This window comes from Diorhabda carinulata, chromosome 1, assembly GCF_026250575.1.
Source record: "Diorhabda carinulata isolate Delta chromosome 1, icDioCari1.1, whole genome shotgun sequence".
Taxonomy (NCBI): Eukaryota; Metazoa; Arthropoda; class Insecta; order Coleoptera; family Chrysomelidae; genus Diorhabda; species Diorhabda carinulata.
Genome location: NC_079460.1, coordinates 20,869,212 through 20,891,875, shown reverse-complemented (window position 1 = coordinate 20,891,875; position 22,664 = coordinate 20,869,212). Strand labels below are relative to the sequence as shown.

At 33.9% G+C, this 22,664-nt stretch overlaps 1 protein-coding gene across 11 annotated transcripts in view; it reads left to right on the top strand.

The window, feature by feature from the left end:
• LOC130893110 (voltage-dependent calcium channel type D subunit alpha-1) overlaps positions 1–22,664 on the top strand; it is a 103,977-nt gene that overhangs the window by 56,671 nt on the left and 24,642 nt on the right. For 7 of the 11 annotated variants that reach the window (XM_057798949.1, XM_057798998.1, XM_057798941.1 and 4 more), the window contains exons 19-28: positions 79–166; positions 4,840–4,947; positions 8,980–9,032; positions 12,381–13,008; positions 17,128–17,211; positions 18,565–18,756; positions 19,631–19,742; positions 19,798–19,943; positions 20,006–20,674; positions 22,229–22,545. In XM_057798949.1, the coding sequence (XP_057654932.1) occupies positions 79–166; positions 4,840–4,947; positions 8,980–9,032; positions 12,381–13,008; positions 17,128–17,211; positions 18,565–18,756; positions 19,631–19,742; positions 19,798–19,943; positions 20,006–20,674; positions 22,229–22,545 (2,397 nt within the window). Of the gene's footprint in view, positions 1–78; positions 167–4,839; positions 4,948–5,374; positions 5,483–8,979; positions 9,033–12,380; positions 13,009–17,127; positions 17,212–18,564; positions 18,757–19,630; positions 19,743–19,797; positions 19,944–20,005; positions 20,675–22,228; positions 22,546–22,664 lie in introns of all 11 variants that reach the window. The other 4 variants (XM_057798925.1, XM_057798970.1, XM_057799008.1 and 1 more) reach the window with 1 other exon arrangement.

Here is a 22,664-nt window from a genome sequence, read left to right as displayed (position 1 = left end):
ATGGGAAATATTCAAATAAATTTTTTTTCCCATAAGATTTTTTAGATTATAATAAAGGTAGATTATCGTAATTTTTAGCCAAGGTGCAATGAACGTGGTAAAGATTTTAAGAGTTTTGAGAGTTCTACGTCCGTTAAGAGCAATTAATAGAGCTAAAGGGTTAAAGGTATGTATGTGCTTAAGGTCTATAATATATTCGTTGTCTTCCATATACAGGGTTAGGAAACATTTGAATGTACGCAAAAATTTTAGCAGGCGTTGCCATAGGAGTATATATTTGTAATGTATTGTTTTTGTTTAATAAATTATTTATAAATTCTCCAAACTCCTAAATTAACTTTGTTGTAATGCTTGAATTATTTGAAATCCATGGAAATAGTACAGTTAAGGAACGCGCATTAATTATTTTAAATCATTTATACTCCTATATAATTGTTGGATTGTGAATAAACCTTTAGAACTAGTTGAACAAAGACTCTTCGAAGTGTACAGAGCAAATAATATCTCCTTTAGGTGGAACATAATCAACTCTTTCAATAGCCTCTGTCCACAAATTATGGAAATCGATTATTTTCTTTGATCGAAATATTACATGAGAAGAAGCTTTATATTTATTATTGCACTATTATTCGAACACACTAATACTGGATCATTTGTAATTTGAACACTGAACGTTGAATGTCTTTTTACAAGCAGAGATCTGTACGGACACTTGATCAAGAATAATACGCTTTGTTAATTCTTACCCATACTTCATTATTCGGTTTACGGTTCAACTGTTCATTTCCACTTTACATACTTCTTATTTATGTAAAAATTAAGTACAAGAGAGAAACCCTATTACATGCGAGTAGTTCGAATGGTGCCTATCGTATGGAGATGCCTGAGGATATTTATTTTGAACCTCTATAGGTTGTTGGGTTGGGAACAGACCTGCTTTGGTAGCTGACTTGCAGGCGAACTTGGTGTTCATGAGCTTTGCCTGTCGAGTAGATCTTGCAAATATTAGTAGAGGAAAGTTGCCTAATTTTGGATACTTTTTTAGTTGCGTTTTTTTCCTAAAAAAACATTTTGTAATCATTCTTTTATGTTTAAAATGTCGTCTTGCCTTATGAAAACATGTGGTGCAAACTAAAAAATTTATTTCATATTTGAACAACGAGAAAAATTGGTTAAACTAAAGAATGACACTTTTCCAAATTAAAAAAAAAGGTTCCTAAAATTGGATACCCTATCTAAAATTAGGAGCCTATTTTTCCATACCAAATGCTTTCTTTTTGCCACTACTAGCATATTATTCATGCGACCATCTGTAGCAAATTGAACACTGCACCCAGACTTCTCCATGTTTGTCTGTTGATTATTGTCCAGAGCAGAAAATGCACTTTGCGTCACTTTTTTCATCAGCATCCATATCTGAGTCATCATCATATAAAATATCTTCTGAGGAGACCAAGGATTCACTTTCGTCTTCTATAGTCTTCACCCTTTTGTTTTTGCCCAACGTCTTCTTTTTAGTTTAACTCAATTCTTTTAATTTTGGCAACTGATTTTTTTCTTAAGTGATTCTTTTCTTTATTTCTCTTTAAAACTGGATTCTAATTCGTGCTTGTAGGGTGTACTTGTAATCAACGCTGCAGGACCAGTTTTAAGTAGGAATCATTGAACTGCAGGATGGTAAAGACGAAAAGTCTTGAACTTTTACAATGTTTGATAACTGTTTAGTTTTAAAACCGCTACCCGTTTGTTGTTTCGGGGGTGTTTTTTCAACAGATTGTACCGTGGTGATACCGGTTTCGTCTATATTATAGACTTTTAGAGAATTAAAATTTATCTTATCCATCGCTGGTTCCAGAATATCAAAAAAACGTTTGATTTTTCCGGGGTAAAAACCTTTTATTCTATTTTTTGAAATCCCTGTGGTTTTCTCAAAGATAGATTGGGATGACGTCTCAAGAAATTTCGGAGCTATTTTTTACCAGCATTACCATCTCTGTTTGAAAAGGGATGGGGAAGGTTGCTTCTTCTAGCAAGCTGATATGCCAACCTGCGAATATCTGCAAGTCCTAGACCATAATATCTTCTATCCATTTCCAAACAGTACTGTACCAAGTCTTATTCCATTTAAGCGGATAATACTGGTTTGCGACCCATTCGTAACATGCATTGTTCTTCTGAGGGTTTGCCACGTTTAACATACAGTTCGAGGGTTAATTTTGAAATATTGAAGGTTTTTGACGCCTTCAAGTATCCCATTTTCTTAGATTTAATAGCCTTAATGGCATTATTTATATTTTCTTTATTCCATTTTTTATATGGGAATCCTACCTTAGGCATTTTATTGAAAAAAAAAATTGATATCTAATCTCTAATTCATTCTATCCAATTCTAGCATACCTTTCCTATCCAAAATTAAGCAGCCTTCATGTTCAAGGTTATGTGATCGACACATTAAAAAAAATACAGAAATGTTTGATTGAATTACTTGGACTTATTCTACAACTATTATAGAACATCCCTGCCAAATTTCACTTTCCTACTCTCAATATTTACTTTTTTATAGCAGTTTTCAGCCGAAGACACCAAAAACTCACTGTCATAAATAAACATGTAAATGTATAGTGCCACCTAGTAGTGAACAGCTCAACTATTTGGTTTACACAGTTTACACATCATTTTATGACAGAAACCTTCGATTTTGTGTACTCAATTACAGGAAACTGTTAGTAGATTTTGAGATAATGTGGTATCCAAAATTAGGCAATTGTCCAACATTAGGCGACTTTCCTCTAGTGTCGGTAAAGCAGAGTCAAGTCAGCTACTTTTTTTCTATGCTCTAAGCTGTCAAAGTTTCTGGTCAACTCTGGATCGTCTATAAGTCGAACTGCTCTCTTCTGTATTGAATCGAGAATCCTCAGTGTATCCTTAGGAGCCTAGCTCCAAATGTACGAGCAATACTCTGAAAATGAATGAATCTGAGACTTTTAGAAGATTAGAAGCTGTTGCGGAATATATAGTTTTTTGGTCTTAAAGAGGGCTTCAAATTTTTTTGAAGCTATCTTGGCTAAATCGACCACGTGACTATGCCAGGACATATAGCTTCCAACCTCAATAACCAATAAGTAGCGGTGATGGTGAGATGTCCAGATAGGACCAAATCCTGAGCCGCAGTGGCGTCCTTCTTGCGTGATCTGTATCTGCTTACGGATTTGGATGTTAGTTGAGTTTATTGGGGAGGCTGATTTGGACCACGATACCTGTGTGCTATTATCGGCAAGAACATTTACAATGGCAACATTATAATATATATAAATGCTTGTCTTTCATTACATCTTTGTAACCATATAATTTGAGTATGGGAAAATCGAATTGTCAAAATCTGTGTAACCATAGAATTTAGGCACAAGATAACCCATAAAAAATTAAACTATAAATGTAAGGTCTAGGAAAAACATACGAGGTATTCCATCTAAATAATTTATATTACGGCTATTCTGCTTTTAGAAACAACTATGTGTGTTTTGACCAGAAAACTACTACTAAAATCTTGTATTCCGTTTGTTAAATATCAAGATGTTTCCATGCTTATACCTTGTATAATATACATATATTGAAAACGAATTACGTCATACAATACGATTTTTGTGTATTCAAATAGTTATTGTTTACTTTACAAACAATTTTTAATGGAACAATTCCGAGAAGATAGTGTTAAATAGAAAAAATCAGTAGGTATCACCGCATATCACATATAGGATTAAAAAAAACATATAATAGGGAAATTTTTTGGGAACTATTCAGTACCAGGTCTGGCAATTAAATAACGAGACTGCGAACTTAGAAGGAGCCCTAGACGTGTGGGGTAAAAAACGATTAGTGCGTTGGGTATCTAGATATCCTGTCTATGCAAGTCCCAAAACACTTTTCCGTCACTATTATATTATTTGTGCAGTAGCGGTTTGAAACGAACGTGTTTTTTTCTAGTGGAGCAACGTATCAATCTCAAATTTCTCGTTAAATTGGAAAAAACTCCGACTGAATACTATAAATTTTTGCAAGAGGCAGATGGCGACAATTCTCTATCTCGTACGCGTGTTTTTGAGTAGTGTAAGTGCTTTAGTAAGGAACGAGTGAGCACTGAAGATCACTAGCACCCAGTTCGCCCTGTGACGATCAAAATCAACTAAATTGTGCATACAGATCGTCGTATGAGTATCCGGATGATTGCCGAGGCTGTAAACGCCGATAAATAAATTTTACACGAGGAATTACACATGACAAAAGTCTGCGAAGCTGGTTCCAAAAAATCTGACTCCTGACCAAAAGCTTTTGCGTCAACGGGTCTGCTCAGATTTCCTTAAAAGAGATCTGCTTTGAAAGAGACCCGATTTGAGTCGATGGAAGCGGTTAAGCAAAAAACGGCAGAGCTCCTAACGGTACTGATCAAAGAAGACTCCCAGTACTGCGATCAATGGAAAAAACGTATGGAAAGGTGTGAGGGTGAGGGGAGGGGAGTATATTGAAGGGAAGCATTCGAATATAGAATCATTTTTATAATAAAACCCTTTTTCGTAACCAGACTCGTTATTTAATAGCCAGATCTCGTATAATTTTGATTTTGCTGTACCATGTACCGTTTACCACTATATCTTTTAAAATTGACAGAAATATCTGAATCTACGAAGTAGTCATTGTGGTTACAGATATTTCTTTCGGATTGTAAATAAGGTGAAGAGCGCTTCTGATACACGTGCTTTTTAATCTGGGTAGGGGTAAGCGCCTGCGTAAGCTCACCTGAGGACAAATTAATTTCATAAACTTTAACCTATTTATCTTTAGCATGTAGTCCAGTGCGTGATAGTTGCGGTAAAGACCATCGGCAACATAGTGCTCGTGACTTGCCTTCTACAGTTCATGTTCGCGGTAATAGGAGTACAATTGTTTAAGGTAGGAACAACTCTCAGCAGACCGTTTCAATTGTTGCGTTGTTGAAGCAAATGCACCTGTGGGTATGGGTTTCCCTATAGCCAGCCCTTCGCCATGAGAGATTAACCCCGTTGTTGTGGTGGGTGGGGCCCAGTAACCCGCATGTTTTCGCTCAGCTGTCTTTGCGTGTTGTGTGCAGCTGTGCGGTGCCAACGACCGAATATAGCTCCAGTTCCGCCCTCCAATGTCGCTGCACTTGTAGTCATATCTAGGGTAGGGCAACACGTTGCCTTTTGCAGCAGACAACGCATTGCCCCCTGGGTGCATTTGACCTACTCGCCGGCGCTGCGCCCAAAACGATGCTATTAGCTTAACCTCTCTCTTACTTACTTTACTGACTGTTTCGTTTTTTTTTCCATTCCTTCATGCCGAATCTTCCTATGGCTAGTATGTAGTGAAATGCGTGATAGTAGCCATTAAGACGATCGGCAATATCATGCTGGTCACCTACCTTCTGCAGTTCATGTTTGCTGTTATTGGAGTGCAACTGTTCAAGGTAATTTCCGTTACTGGGCTTAGTATTCTAGGAATTTAATATCAACGTAGATCTGTATTATTAAAAAACGTGAACTGTTGGATAATTCACAAGCAATTATCCTAGTCTTGAAAGTAGACAATATACTTTATTGCTTACTCAATGAACAAAATACTGTTATATCAATTCATTACTACCAAATAGACTGGAAGAATAAAAAAAAGTTAATTATAATCTCAACATAATGACAACCATCCTGCTTTTTTTGAGTCTGGTGTTGCATTTTGACTTGAATATTTGAATTCATGATGCTCAGACAAATTTGAAGGAAATATGGACCACCTCCATTAAGTAGTAATATCTGACTACAGTTGAGTCTTTACTAGCAAAAAGTAAATGCCATCGAAATACGGATTTATCAAGAGAATAATATAATCTACTATGAAGATAAGATCAGTTCAAGTGAACAATACGCATTTGATGATGAAAGTCTTTCATGACAAACGTCAGAATTAAGAGAAGACGGATATCGCTTGATGATGAAGCAAATCTGCTTTTCAATTATTGCTGGAAACATTAAGAAAGTGAAGCATATGATTGAAGAAAACCCATGATGCACCTGTCAAGTCAACAGTGAATTAAATTTCATATGACCATTTTCATGTGAAAAAAATACAAGGCGAGAAAGAATCGCATGGGAATGATAGAAATGTTAGATAATGGTGCACATCATATCTTAATATATAAAAATGCAGTGTCCGTGTGTATGTTCCGAATGAACTCAAAAACGAGTCAATTGATATTCATGAAAATTGGCATATATATGTTATTTGGTCCAACTTAAATGATTGGATAGTTATTATTTAAATTAATGGTCTCAATAATTAATAATTAATAATAAACTGATCATCAACGTTGATTGTTGTTATTAATCGTAGTTTCCATAAGTCTGGAACAGATGGGGCTTTAAGCAATTTTCTTCTTAGACTACACACTATACATGTCTTATTTTGCCTATACCACTTAACGTCGCTTCTTTCAAATCATTCTTCATTTTGTCTTCGTTCCGTACATTACTTCGAATTATTTGTTTGTCCTTCTAATTTACAGTTATTCAGAGAACAGCGAAATTCATTCACATTAAAAATCAATTACTATTTTTAGTAAAATGCCATCCAAAAAATCCAACCTTAATGCCCGTAGCAAGAAGACTCGATGTGTACGTGTTGAAAGAGCTCATGAATCAGTCGAACAAAGAGTAGAAAGAAATGCATCACAAAGAATTCGCACAGCTGACATTCGTGAATGAGAACAGCGTGATAATCTTCGACAAGAAAATGCATTGAGACAAAATATGCAAATTATTGTCAGGCGTTAAAATTTCGCAATGAAACACCCAGCATGTGTTGCGCATCAGGAAAAGTTGTATTGTCACTACTCCCTACTCCACCTGAACCTTCGAAATCCCTTCTTTCTGGCAAATTATTATTGTGTAAGGAACGAAAATTTAATCCTTGCTTCCAAATGACGTCGTTTGAAGCATCCAAAGTTTGTGATTTGTCATCTGATGGTCGTAATTTTGAGATAAATTTAAAATTCAAGGCCAGGTATATCATAAAATTGGATCATTGATGCCAATGCCAAATGAAGATCCAAAATTTCTTCATATCTATTTTATGGGCAATTGAGAAGAACATTGAGAAGAACTCGATGCAAGTATAATTTCATTGAACAAGCAGAAGAGAGAGCAATTGTATTGTCATTAGAATTATTTCAAATCAAATCACTCAGCCACGCATCTGCTAGTTATTTCTAAAATATACATATTATCTTAGGGTATTCCTGGATGTCCATTGTTTGTTACCTACTTGGGGCAGACAGGAACGTGGGAAAGAAAAGTGAGATTTTAGACATAAGAAAATTCGACAAAAAAATATTGTTCTTAGCAATAGTTTCCAGAAATCTGTAAAAGGGTCCACAGAATATCGGCACGGATTAATTAATAATGAACAAGCAACTCTTTAGCTGAAAAATTCTTGAACAAAACTCGTCCTTTATCAAAAATTATGATAAGTCCAAGAAAACAGAATTGAGCGTTATCAACACGATTAGAAGATATAGACTTTAATAGATTTAACCCAGGAAAGAGGTAATTTTCACATTTTTCGGAGATAAAATGGCAGAGCTCGGGACTTTACACAACTGATATCAGAAACTTGCAGTTTACCAGCTCCTTTCACTAGTATCAGTTTGAATAGTAGAATGGGGATTCACACACATCTTCGAAAATTCATAATGACGTAGAAAAATGTGAAAAATATGTACTTTTTGACCAAATTTTTTGTCAAAATTCCTTGTAAATTTTTCAACAATTCACTTTTATGAACATTAAAGATTCTGTATAATTTTAAACATATGCATGTTCTGGCTGTAGCTGGATAGCGGTTAGAGACTAGCGGGTAATGAATAGCGGCATGAGTAGAGAACATGTTGGCCGCTCACATAGATCACGCTCACTATCTTGTCTTGTTTCTGCTCTCTACGTTGTCTTTGTTTCTCTATGTATGGCTGCTGTCAATAGTTGTCTGTTAATGTGGAAGCTGTGCTATCATCTTCAATCCTCTTCTTTCTATATTTCTATTTCGATGCCGCCATCACAGCTGATTACATGGATGTCATATCGATTATTCAATGTTGGTAAGCTTCTCGAGCATTCCTTTTACATATCAGCTTGTTACACACATATGGTGAACTTTGGTTATTAAATTAGCTGAAACAAGTACAAAATTTCTAAAATATATATGACAACAAAGTATGATGACATTGAATAAATATGTAGATGATTAGATATGTATCAAACTACTTACATGAACGTAATTACTTTTATTCATGCTACATAATAAATATTGCGACCAGAGGATACAATTAAATTAGGTTGATACGGTGTGTTCATAAAGTAACGTAGCTTGACTATCAGGGTGAGAAAAAATGTCGAATAAAAGTTTTTTCAACATTTTTGTTGAATGTTACATTACTTTATGAACACACTATACATATATAAATTTCTAAATTTGATTTTTCGAAAATATTTTTTGCAAATAATCATGGTTCACTATAAAGCGCAGTAAAGTTCTGTACAATTCATTATCAGTAGCAGCAGCTCATTTGGATTACTATGGAGCTTTGAAAGGCTTATTAAATGAATGCAGGAGGATGTTGAGTTGTTTTTGTTCTATGAAATTTATAAGTTTTAACAATGTAGAAGCCTGAGTTGAACATATGTCTTAAATTCGTCCTGAACTAGAATAATGTTACTAGTTATGACTACAAGTGATCGCATTATGTGAACCAATGTTATTAATATGCACGTTTTTTGCATGTTTGTTTCGTTTGCAAACCTGCACAAGCACTAACAGCTTCATCGGCAAGGGAGATTTGCACGTTTTACATCATTTTATCATTCGATAACATATCCCCATGAAGTGACCAAGTAATAATAAAAAAATGTTCCTATTTAGGGTAAATTGTCGCACTGTACTGATCGATCAAAGATGACAGCAGATGATTGCAAGTAAGTTATAATCTCACACTAGTTCTCAATGTATTAATTATAAATTTATTTATTTCTGAATATTTCTACTAATCTAAACACTGAACGACATTTTTTATTGCATTTTAATAATAGTAACTACAAATAAGCTGTATCCAAGAAGTTTTCTATCAATCAGACAAAAAGCATTTATTTTGTACTGATGTAGCCCAAGTAGGCTAAAACTGCGATCTATAGATTACACATTCCACTTTCCTATGTCATAATATTCTCCGATGTAATTCATCATCCTTATGTTATAGCCTATTAGAAGTTTTTGTTGTGCTTCGATATTTTAAAATCATAACCAATGTATTTTCTCAAAAAAATTGAATTTATATAAATAGTTTTACAACTATAATCTCAACTTTCAATAACATTAAACATATTCTAGTTTAGCTCTACACGATATGGATGCTTCTTTGTCTTTATTTACTTTTTTCCATATCTAAAATAAAGTGTGAGGTTGAACTTTTTTTTTACCTTAAGTACTCTGAGGGCGAATATATGATTTTTTCAATGAAATGCAGGTCCCCACTTTGTCAAACTGTTACTCAACTGTTTTATGCGTCTAATGACTCTATTGACAGATGAACTCACGTTGGCTTTCTTGGACGCCACAGTTTTGACTGAAATTTGATCTCTGGGGTGTTGTGGTGGATTTACTTTCTGCTACGGTTAAAAAATTGCGCAAAAACTCTGTTGATCCACGCAAAACATTGCGATTATGAGTGCATGTGGTCCTAATCTTGTGGTAAACTTCATCATGCCCACAATGGGCTAACACCATATCGTGCCTTAATTGTTTTGGAATTAGAGACCTCAAATAAGGGTCCAGAATATTAGTCATCTTCTGTATTTGTAAGAAATTCAGTATACTACTTTTTATGCCACATTAATCTAGAATCCTCTACCACATCCAGCATTTATTCCAAAATTTACACCGTCAGTTTATTATTCATTCAGATCTGTGACGGAATCCCAATGAGATGTTGAGAATATAGTGCAACAGTTTTTTGCATATAAGTCTATATTTTGTTGTGGTATCTCTTCTATAATATAAAGAATCTGTAATTCTTTCCATTATCATTTATTTCCTTTTAATGTCGTGGATTTTCAACACTACAGGGTTCTTCACGACGAGCTGAATCGATATGGGAAAGTACTGCGAAGAGTGTTCTGCAAATTTGCATGGGTTTTCCGAAATGCTTGTTTCAGCTAAAATAATTTCAGTTTTCTGAAACTTCCGGTTATACCGGAACTGAACCCAAATTTCGTTATTTTAAACGAAAAGCTAAGGTTTTTATTAAATTTTTGGAATTTATGCGAATTTCAATATAACTTTATATAAGGCATAATATGCCTAAAGTTCACCATTGTTTAATTATTTCACATTAGAATCAGGTCTAATATTTTTGGGATTTGGACAAATAACACTTACAGCTTTCAAAATCTGTGAAAACCTTGACAAAAACTTATATAAGGTGTTCAGAAAATGGTGCCTAATCTCGCTATCTAAAAACTTCGAAAACTTAATTTTTTTCTCCATTTTTCTCTTTACCATTGGATTCTACGCTTCTAAGGGGACATCGTTAGTAAATTCATATATCTGAAATTAACGGCTTTTGTAGAAACTTGAAAAAGCTGAAATCGACTGAGCGACCAAAAAAAAACAAAAGCTAACATATCAACAAACAAACAAACCATGAAAACAGCTTGACGTTTAAGCGTTGCAAAAGTGTTTATCGTGTCCCGTTTAGGATTTATAAATGAAGATTATTTCTATTTGCTTGTAATATACGGGGAATGTGATAGGGTTATTAAACGAGCCTGCGATACTTTCCGTTTGCGATATCCGGATAGACCACGACCCATTCCTGATACGCTTATTCCTAAATGTAAAACCCACGGTCAGTTTGTTGCACCGTGCAGCAAATTGAAACTTGTCGTAGACAATGAAGCCAACGAAATTATAGTCTTGGGATACTTCAAAGCATATCCTGAAAATTCATTAACCAATACGGAAAGAGATTTGGGAATATCAGAGATAAGTATTCACAGAAGAAAACTTTATTTAGACAGATGAGTGTAAAATTCAGAAGAATGGAATATTTAACCGGCGTAACTCTCATTATTGGAATGATACTAACCCTCACATGTTGCGTTTCAAGGGTAATGGAATTTCAATGTTTGCTGCGATACAAATTGACAGTTTACTGGTGGTACATTTTTATGACGAAAATTTGAATGGTAATCTTACTATTTAAATTTGAGGGTGAATTTTACTTCAAATTTTTGTTTATTTCAGATAACAGATATCTAGAAATATTGAAAAATTATTTAAACCCACTAAATCTGAATAGCACACGATGGACCGCATCAATGGCTTTCCCGTTCACCCGATATCACCCCATTAGATTTTTTTCTTTGAAGTTGTATAACAGATATCGTGTATGCTTCGCCGCTAACTACAAGAGAAGATTGTCAGGAAAGAGTTCGGAATGCATTTCGAACTCTTTCACCGCAAGAAATTCGAAACGCCACTCAGCACGGGTTTTTAAGAAGAATCCATAAATGTTTGGAAATTGGGGGCAACCATTTCGAACATTTACTTTAGTTTAATTTCTAGTTTAGTTCTTCTCGTCTTAGTGTAGTGTTTTTAAATATTTTTCAACTGACTAAAGTGTCTTAATTTTTGATACGTTAACTTTTGTTATTCGTTGTTCGCCATCGGCAGGTGAAAATTTCAGTTTTTTCAAGTTTCTACAAAAACTGTTAATTTGAGATATATCAATTTACTAACGAAGTCCCCTTAATTTAAAGCATAGAATTGAAAGCTGTAAGTGTTACTTGTCCAAATCCCAAAAATATTAGACCTGACTCACTTAAACTTAGAAATATAATTTTTTTAGTGGAGACCTGCATGTGTCCAAAAATTTCTAAAATGTGAAATAATTGAAAAATGGTGGACTTTAGGCATATGATATAAAGTTGTATTGACATTTCGCGTAAATTCCAAAAATTTAATAAAAACCATAGCATTCGGTTTAAAAAAACGGAGTTTGGGTCCACTTCCGGTATAACCGGAAGTTTCAGAAAACTGAAATTATTTTAGCTAAAACGAGCATTTTGGAAAAAACATGCAATAAAATTTTCAGAATACTAGTACCAGTACTTTCCCATATGCATATCGATTCAGCTCGTTGTGAAGGACCCGTTGTTATAATCAGTCCACCTTGAACCTCTTTTAAATTTTTTGTTTTTAAAAAAAATCAGGAAGCAATTTTAAAAAATAATTGAAGAATATAATAACAATTTGTAATGTTTTAGTGGTACCTATTTAGTATATGAAAACGGTAACATAGATAGACCGTCGATGCAGGAAAGAAGTTGGGACCCAAATAGATTTCATTTCGATAATGTGTTGAAAGCAATGTTAACGTTGTTCACTGTATCAACTTTTGAGGGATGGCCCGCTTTACTTTATGTTTCAATAGACTCAAACGAAGAAAATAAAGGACCAATTCACAATTACCGCCCCATAGTAGCAGCGTATTACATAGTCTACATTATTATTATTGCGTTTTTTATGGTTAATATATTTGTCGGTTTCGTTATTGTTACATTCCAAAACGAGGGAGAACAAGAATACAAAAATTGCGAATTGGATAAAAATCAGCGTAACTGTATCGAATTTGCTCTTAAAGCAAAACCTATTCGTAGATACATTCCGAAACATCGGATCCAGTATAAAGTGTGGTGGTTCGTTACGTCGAGACCATTCGAATATGCAATTTTCACTTTAATTTTGACTAATACAATAACACTAGGTATGAAATTTTACCACCAGCCAGAAGAATACCAAACTTATGAAAAAGTACTGGATTATCTCAACATGATATTCACCGCCGTATTCGCGATGGAATTTGTATTTAAATTAGCTGCTTTTCGAGTCAAGGTAATAAAAAATATTTATCATAATCAATTATTTCTAATTCTATTTATCTTTTTAAAATGACTTAACTCGAAATTATCAACAATAAATATTTTTTCTATTGTTTATGGAAGCCAATGGGTGAAAAAATTCTTTCAATTTCAATTTAAAAAATGCTTAATTTATCAATTGAGGCCGCAAGCGCCAAAGTGGCCTAAACTAGAAGATAATGATGTCGATAAATTAATATTCATAAAATAGCTTATTTTCAGATTTAAATTTCAATGAAAATTTATTTTGTTTTTAGTTTTTTATTGAATTTACTTTCAAGATAGAATTATTTTAGAAACAAAGTATTATTGTGAGTTGGGGCACTTCTGCATTATGGTTTATGATTTCTCTGATATCAATTTATAAGGTTCGGCCATTTTAGCCAGGACTAAAAATCAATATTACCATTAATATCTTTATTTTTATCACACCATACAACAATAAAAATTAAAAAAACAATTAATCATTTTGATCATCGATGTTGTCAATGAAAATCTCATCAATAGCTGTTGAAGATGTTTTCAAATTGCTATAAAAATTATCATGAATTGGGGGGTAAGACAATAACTCTATTAAATCTTTTTTTTCACTGATTGGGTGAGTAGTAGGATATAGAAGTTCAAGATTTTCAATGAATTCCTCTTTTTAAGGTCAAATTCACGAAAAAGAACATCATTATTATTAGAATATTTAAAAAAGAATTTAAAAGGATGCACTTCACAAAACATTAGCCATTGCATCTTTAACAATTCAACTTTTCCTTTATCTCTACACAGTTAACGATTCGTAATAGTTTTGTCTAGAGATTTGCAGGAGAAAAATAAATCTTTTGTCATAGGAATTTTTTTTTGAACGGTTGACTCTTCATAGCCGCTAAAATAACTTGCTTCCAGTCTTCAGGCACATAGATGTTTTTGAAGAACCGTTTCTGTTTTTTCACTAAACCAAAATCCTGATTGCATAAAATGTATGAATGTCTGTTCACCAAAAATTTGTGACCAATTTTATAAATACCATTGCAGAGTACATTATAAGATGTTTGCACTTTACAATATTTTTAAGAAATACAATAGACAGAAAGCTATTTCTTGGGGACCTCTGAATGTTATAGTTTCATGTACACTTCCTTATTTTTCTAATCAGTGTATCCAGATTTGACGCTTGAATAATATATTCCTGTATTTTCATAAGATCGAAGCAAATTACACATACATCTTCATTATTTTTATAGATTTCTATATCTTTTTTTAAGCCTTGTCTTACAGCATTTGCCTTGAGCAAATGCAAAATTCTGCTAGTGTGCAAAAATGGCTTAACCAGGTTAGGTCGCGTTTGCGTTTTTGTTTTTGTCACAAGATGTTACTGCTATGGAAAAAGATATATAGTGGCGCCATCTCTTAGTTACATGAGAAACTGAGATTAGGCCATTTTTGCATCGAAATATTCACAATACTGAATTACTTTATGTACTGAAGTTCAATATAGGGAAAGTGTGGCCACTTTTGCGCTGACGGTCACAATACTTTCTCATTCTCGTTTATATTCACGCTTGTAGTGCGTCTCCTATGTGTGCAGACTATCCACTACTTACTAAAAATCGTTTCCGTCATTATCACTACTTTTTCACTCAAATAAATCCATCAACTAAGCATTGAAAGCCAGAATCACTAAGCGGAAATCCTTCCAGATTCCTTTCAACAAACATTTTATAAACAAAACAATATTTTTATATATTTTGATATGATTCAATTCAAAAGGCCTATCGAGATTAAAAGTTTCAACTAGATCAGCGCTCCCAGAGTGTTGGTCGCAGAAAAATTAAGCTAGGTCTTGGCAAAAATTGTAGATGATGAAATTTTTGAGGTCACTAATAACGGTATTGATTGGATGTGGGTTGGGCTATATAACAACAGAGGACGTGCAATGGCAGACTGTCATAAAGGCTTGCGCGAGCAATTGTAAGAATCAGCAATAATTTTTTCATGAACGCAAGCGTTGGCGGTAAAAAGGAAGCTCTCAAATTTAAATATGACCTTTAAAGAATGTGTCAAGTCATGATGGCTTTTAAAAGGAAAGATCCTCGCCCATTTGTACATAAGTATCTATGGCTTTGACTAAAGTAACTTTTCCACAAAATACACCTTATTAACGTGTAATAATGTGGAAAGTTTATCAATTAAACAAAATTTTTTACGACTTTGTTAGGATGCCCTCCAACGCCCAATATATAGAGGGTAGAGAGAAGAAGTGTCTCTTATGGAAGAACAGTTGAAAAAAACGATAAACAAAGTTCACCTAGAGGGATTTTATTTCATATTTTTTCACTATTAATATTTGGGAGCTCTTCTCAAAATTTGCCACTTTATCATATACATAGATCGTTCGCTGTACCTCTAGATCTCCTTCTTCTCCTGTATAATGGCCTTCGTCTATAAGTTTACGCAGCTATTGAATATCCTGGAGTGCACCAAACTTTTCTATGTTTCATGAATATACGTCAGGGAAAAAGGAATTGCGATTAAAATGATTTCTATACGTTATCGAATATTCTGGTGTATTCTAGACTGTTCTAACTACATTCAAAAAAAATTGTTTGAGATAATAACAAGGCATACGACTTGGTAAAACAGAAATTGACAATGAAATTTTGAAAAACGTCAAAATCTCATAGAAAATCACAAATTTCGACTTTTATGAATGTAATCCAATAAAACTGGTTAAATTATTCTTCTTTCCACTATAACTCGGCATTTTTTTATTCTAGATATTCTAGAGTATTACAGACTATTTTGACTATATTCGAGGAATCTACGAGAATATTCGGAAGAAAATTATGATTTGGGGATAAAAAAACGCATACGACTTGGAAAAACAGAAATTGACAGATGGAATTATGAAAAACGTTAAAATATATCATAAAAAATCACAAATTTCGACTTTCATGAACGTAATATAATAAAACTGGTTAAATTATTCTTCTTTCTACCATAAATCGGCCTTTTTTATACGTTATCGAATATTCTAAAGTATTCCAGATTATTCTGACTATATTCGAGATATTTCGTATTCCTAAATAAACACTCACCATCTAAAAAAGATGTTATTTTTCCATTTAGGACCAATTTTATAGCCTAGGATGAAACTAGATATCAAAATTAAGTTTAAACTATGGTTTGAACTCTAATTTAAACCAGGTCACAGACAGACATTTTTCTGCCAATTGTCACAAATATAACCAAAATTTTTCCGATATTTGTTTAAGAAAGTTGTATTAACAAAAATGAAGAAACAACAACAAAAATCGTGCCATTTCTATGAAGTTATACGGTAACTTGGAATGGAAAAAAATGGGTAGAGTTGGCAAGGGAATTTAATGACGAAAATAACAAAAACTGTCATGTTTTCTATAGAACTACAACAAATTTGAAAAAATAAGGAAAACAATTATCAACAATGTTGATAATTTCTTCATCATCATTGTCGATTTCATCAAATGTTAAGTTCATATCTCCAATAATTTTACCAAAATTCTTTATGATATTGTGAAAATGTTAACAATTTGAAAAAAGTTAGATCATCCGTTTCATGTTACACTAAATTCTAAACAACCCCCATACCGCCTGTAACGTTTAAACTATAGTTTGTCGGTAAACTCCACCTATAAAACGTGAAAAAGTCGATATCTGTAGTTTGAGGTTTGCAATTCATTTATAAAATTGGATTCCACGATTTCGAGTGGTTAATAAAAGTAGCTTATTTGTACGACATTTAATGAACTGAATTCAAATTTGTAAGGCTTTGATTTAATATTTTCAATTTATACGCCTCAAAATCGCTGCTATTATTGAACAAATGGCTTTTTAGAAACAACGGCTTTCAAAAAAAATTTCTAAATCTTCTGAAATTAAATGTTTTTTTTTCATGAGGTGGTTCGCTAACAATTTAATATCTCTTACAAACTAGCGGTCAAAAAAGTTTTGGGAAACGCTGTAATGAATCATTTAAATTGTGCTCAATATATATATATATATATATATATATATATATATATATATATATATATATATATATAACAACGAACCTGTGTTTTAGAATTACTTTGGAGATGCTTGGAATGTTTTTGATTTTATAATTGTTTTGGGAAGTTTTATTGATATAGTTTATCAAGACGTAAACGTAAGTAACTGTTTTCGTAAAAATATTAAGTTTTTATAATTCAAAGGCAGCTTGATATGGTGCAAGACAACGTGCAAGAAATTGAACGCAATTTTTTCCAAAGTCAAAATATTCCATAGATTAATATTGCATGTCGTTTGACATTATCCCTACCACCACTAACAAAAATTCCATAAGTAATTTAAACAAATTCCTAAAGTCCAATTTTATTTAATATTTTGAGACAGGTTTAAAAATGAAAAAAAAGTGGTTAGTGAATAATTGGCAATAATGATCTGCCGCTGCCTTGCTTTTGCAGCCTGATGAACAAGTTTGTTTTTACTCGAAAAGTAACTAGACTTGTCCCTAGAATTGCAGCTTGCACGCAATAAAAATAGCATCAAATCGATAACGGTGCAAGTGCGAGATTTTGTACGAAACAATCTGAACTTCACTGCGCATGCTTTTGATCAAAAAGTATTGCGTCTTGTATTGCATTGCACGTTTTATTGCATCATGTCAAGTGGCCTTAACAAACTAAGAATGAAATTACTCAACAACTTGTAGGTATATTAAAACATCTAAATTCAAGTATCACTTGTAAAAGCCTCTAAATTATATATAATATTCTAATATTATAATTCAACTTTGTTGGATATAGATAACTGGGATCTTCTGCCAATCATCCACTAGAATTGTATGTAGACCAAATTTTTCTCTCTTTGCAAATATGTTCTAAGCCCATAGAATGGTCTCAAAGAGCTTGCTTGGGTTAGAACCATAGAATACGATGGGCTAGATCTCATAAGACATTCACGCTCTAAATCAGCTGCTGTCTTCACTCTTGGTGCTTGGAATAAACATTCAAATACAGCTTTCCAAATACTAATAATTTTTCAATCTCTTTTATCAACGAATCGCCGAAATTTCTCGATTTAGTTTGTACAATTTTGTTAGTTGACAGAGGTAGTTTCAACGCCAAATGATTACTTGTCATTCTATGAATTTTCTATTACACTCAGTCTATGCCAGGTACTACTTTTGAATTACGCCATAGGTAAGGTTACGTTGGAATACTATTCAAAAGATAGCCCTCTTATTAATCGCATTTACCTAGATGTGTCTGTGGTTCACGAGCCTCGCCACATAAGCGTGCAATTATATCATTTTCTAACAACAAATTGTTCGCTAACACATCCACTGTAACAATCACACTGTTAATATAAGTGATATTTATCTTCTTATTTCTTCAATATTTGAAAAAAAGCTATTTCAAAATACTGATACTTGAATTCGGATGTTTGTTTTGTTTGTAGCTGACGAATTTGATTTTTAGTTTATTATATTTTATACTTTATTGTTATCTTTTTTCAGCCTGGAGAAAAATTTCGACTTTCTGGTAACTTTTTTCGTTTGTTCCGTGTTATGAGACTTATTAAATTGTTGAATCGAGGTGAAGGTATCCGAACATTATTATGGACATTTTTAAAATCTTTTCAAGCGCTTCCTTATGTCGCTTTACTAATCGTTATGTTATTTTTCATCTATGCTGTTATCGGAATGCAAGTAAGTCCCTTTTACTTTACGATAGGGCTCTTCGGAAATTATGTTCCAAGGTCAGATAGATCACCTATCAGATGATTGCTGATCCTAATCCAGATTTTGATCACAATCGCGTTCAATTTTTGGTAGAAATTCAAAATTCCAAACATGATCTGCGAGAACTTTTTATTTTCAGTATTTTTGTTTTTTAATTCTTCAAGTTTTTTATGTAAAAAGCAAGCAAAAGATGGCAAATCCTATCCCACTCGAGTGGTTTGAGTGGTGCCTACTGTCTGGAGATACCTGTGGATATTGATCTTGAACTTCTGTTCCAATTTCACAGGCTTGCACTTCTTCAATTCAATCCGAGTTGTGTAGAGTATTAGAAGCTGTTGAGAATTATATGGCTTTTTGATCTCAAAGAGAGCTCCAAATTGTGAAGCTGCCTTAGCTAATTTGGCTATGCCAGGACATATTGCTCTTCACCACCCAACATGCGAATTTGTAGTCATGGTGGTATTTTATGTCCAGGCAGGACCAAATCCTGAGCTGCAGTGCCAGCCTTTTTTGACACACCATTGTGCTATTGTCGTCGAAGCTATAGATCCTCAGCAACCTATAAATTACGCTGCTCATGTGAATAGTAGACAACCATATGAAGGTAATAAAAGTTCAAAAAACCATCAGCTGATCACATTCACCCACTGGTCTACCAAAGAAGAAAGGATTCTGTCACATGATTCTGGCCCATTTAACTCAATCAGTTTCCCAAAAACAATGAACTTGATCTGGATTAGTTTCCGAACTTGTATCAGATTAAATAGATCATAGTTTCCTAAAAGAAGCTCTTATTATAATATCTTCAAAGCAAAGATGAAAATGTTATTTCCATTTGCAGATGTTTGGAAAAATAGAAAGTAACGATCTGCAATCTTCATCATCTATAACTCGAAATAATAATTTCGGATCATTTTTTCAAGCTGTACTAGTTTTATTTCGATCTGCTACAGGTGAGAACAGTGTCAACAAAAATATGTTATTATAGAAAGAAATATTTTGTTATAGGTGAAGCCTGGCAAGAAATCATGATAGACTGTGCTGATACCCCAGCTGCCAAATGCCACAGCAACTTGAAAAAAGATTCACATACTTGTGGTTCTGTTGTAGCCTATCCATTTTTCATTTCATTTTATGTTTTGTGCTCATTTTTAGTAAGTGAAATCGGTTATAAATACCATTTCATCGAATGCCAATACACGATTTTCTTTTTCAGATTATAAATTTGTTCGTAGCTGTTATTATGGATAATTTTGATTATCTCACAAGAGATTGGTCTATCTTAGGACCGCACCATTTAGATGAATTTATAAGGCTGTGGAGTGAATATGATCCTGATGCCAAAGGCAGGATAAAACATTTAGATGTCGTTACTCTCCTTAGAAAAATTTCCCCTCCTTTAGGATTCGGTAAATTGTGTCCACATCGTGTAGCTTGTAAACGTTTAGTATCCATGAATATGCCTCTAAACAGTGATGGCACGGTTTTATTCAATGCCACATTATTCGCCGTCGTTCGAACCTCTTTGCGAATCAAAACCGACGGCCCTAATATAGATGACTGCAATGCAGAACTCCGAGCTGTGATCAAGAAGATTTGGAAACGAACCAGTCCGAAACTACTAGATCAAGTGGTTCCTCCTCCTGGGGTTGACGACGAAGTTACTGTAGGAAAGTTCTACGCTACTTTCCTCATTCAGGATTACTTCAGGAGGTTTAAAAAGCGAAAAGAACAGGAACTAAAAGAAGGTGATAAAGATATTCATAACACTGTTACGCTACAAGCTGGCTTACGTACATTACACGAAGCTGGTCCAGAACTGAAACGTGCCATCTCGGGTAATTTAGATGAACTAGTCGATGACAATCCAGAGCCAATGCATCGTGTGAGTATTATATACACAACGCTTTCGTCACGAGATATTTAAAATGAACGTTTGTGTTTCTATTAATTTTTAAACTAGTTCATTATTCAACGAAAAACACGGCAATTTGAAAAAATTCTACACCGTATTTTCGATATTATTTGGTTTCGAATTATAGGGGGTGTCGCATAAATAATGTCGATTCCCAATATTCACTATGTTTATAAAATTATCATATAAAAACAAAGCCTCATCATTCCAAGTAAAGCCTATCTTATTCTATGGTTTTGACCCAACATTCAGATAGCTCTTTGAGACCTTGGTAAAATCATACTTCTTGATTAGATGCAAAAAACTTTATTTTCAATATTTCCTACGGTGCAAGGTCCGGGATAAATGCTGGGTGTGGTAGAAGCTCAATACCACCAAGCTCTCCCATGTTATTCCGCGTAACTTTCGCAGTATGTCTTGTAAGAGAATCCGCTTTTGGTCAACTAAACTTGGATATATTCGCATCAGCTGTCCACTATATACATCGGCATTGATTGGACGACCATCAGGAATGATTTCTAAGTACACTAAACTGTCATAATTCCACCAGAACAACAAGACTGTCTTCTTGAAATGACCTCTCTTTGCGACGGGTTCTGGTAATTTATCTAACCACTGATTTTTCATTTTCGGGTTGTCAGATAAATCCCTTTCCATCGCAAGTAACAATGCGTCTAATAAAACGATCATCATTCGGGGAAACAAAGAGCTGTGTACACACCTCTACACGGCGTTTGGCTGGAATCTCGGTTAAAGCCGGTACTACACGGTGCGTTCAACGTTTGCGCCAGCATTCATCTTCCAACGTTGGCTGAACATTAGACGAAGGCAGTAATCTTACTTATAGAAATGAAAAATCGACGAAAAAGTGATGAACAGCTACAAATTATTTTAAAATTAATTTGATGATATTGGCAACTTTGACTTATCATACAAAACACGTAGCATTCGTTCGCAAGAGGACAAGAGGCGTGTGTTGCTGGGTATTCCTTTGACTGATGTCAAAAAACCGACTTTTCATGCCCAACGTTCCAATGCCAACGTTGGAAGCAGAACATCCATTGAGCAACATGCGCACTACGACCACACGATGTATCTAATCATACCAGCGTTCATCGCTGGAAGCATTGGACGCACCGTGTGGTACCGGCTTAATTCGTGTGGCACTATTAGACAATTTTTATAGATCTTACCTAATTATTTGAAATAGCGATGTTTGGTACTTTTACAAAGTCGAAAGATGTCTGATATTATTCCTGGAACTAAATTAGCTTTCTACGAATTTATTTATGAGACATACTGTCTATATCTAGACTTTTGTCTCCACTTTCTGATAGAATTCTAAATGTTTCTTCTTTATTAGTATAAACTATTTCCTTCCTTCAATGCATTTCACTTGTATTTCTAATTCTTCACTTGTATCTCTAATTCCAATACCTCCAATTAAATACTTCTCTATACATCTTCAGCAGCTGGACCACGCAATATAATATTGGTAGAAACCATCAATGAGTGTTTTTTCAGAGAAACCATTCCCTATTTGGAAGTGTATGGTCTTCGATGAGACGAGGTCATACGTTCAATCGAGCAAAATCTCTGAAGTTAAACTCAACTCAAATAAAAATAACGCCAGCTTCCAGTGTTGATTTTCTTCCGTATAACTCTATTAAAAACGCTGTTACCGAAGGAATGAATCACATCACTTCTATGACAAAGAACGTACAAAATAGAGTCAGTATCAATTCTCTGAACAATCAGGAAAATTACAAGGACGAGGAAATTCCTTTGAGATCCCTTAGTAATGCACAAAACGGAGATGACAAGAATTACACAGTGATCGAGTGAGTATTTTTTTAAATTTATTATTGTTTTTATGATCATTCTTATGCCATTTATAAAATAGAAAAGTAAATTTATACAGTTTCTAACTACGATTCATAACAAATTACAATCCGCCAAA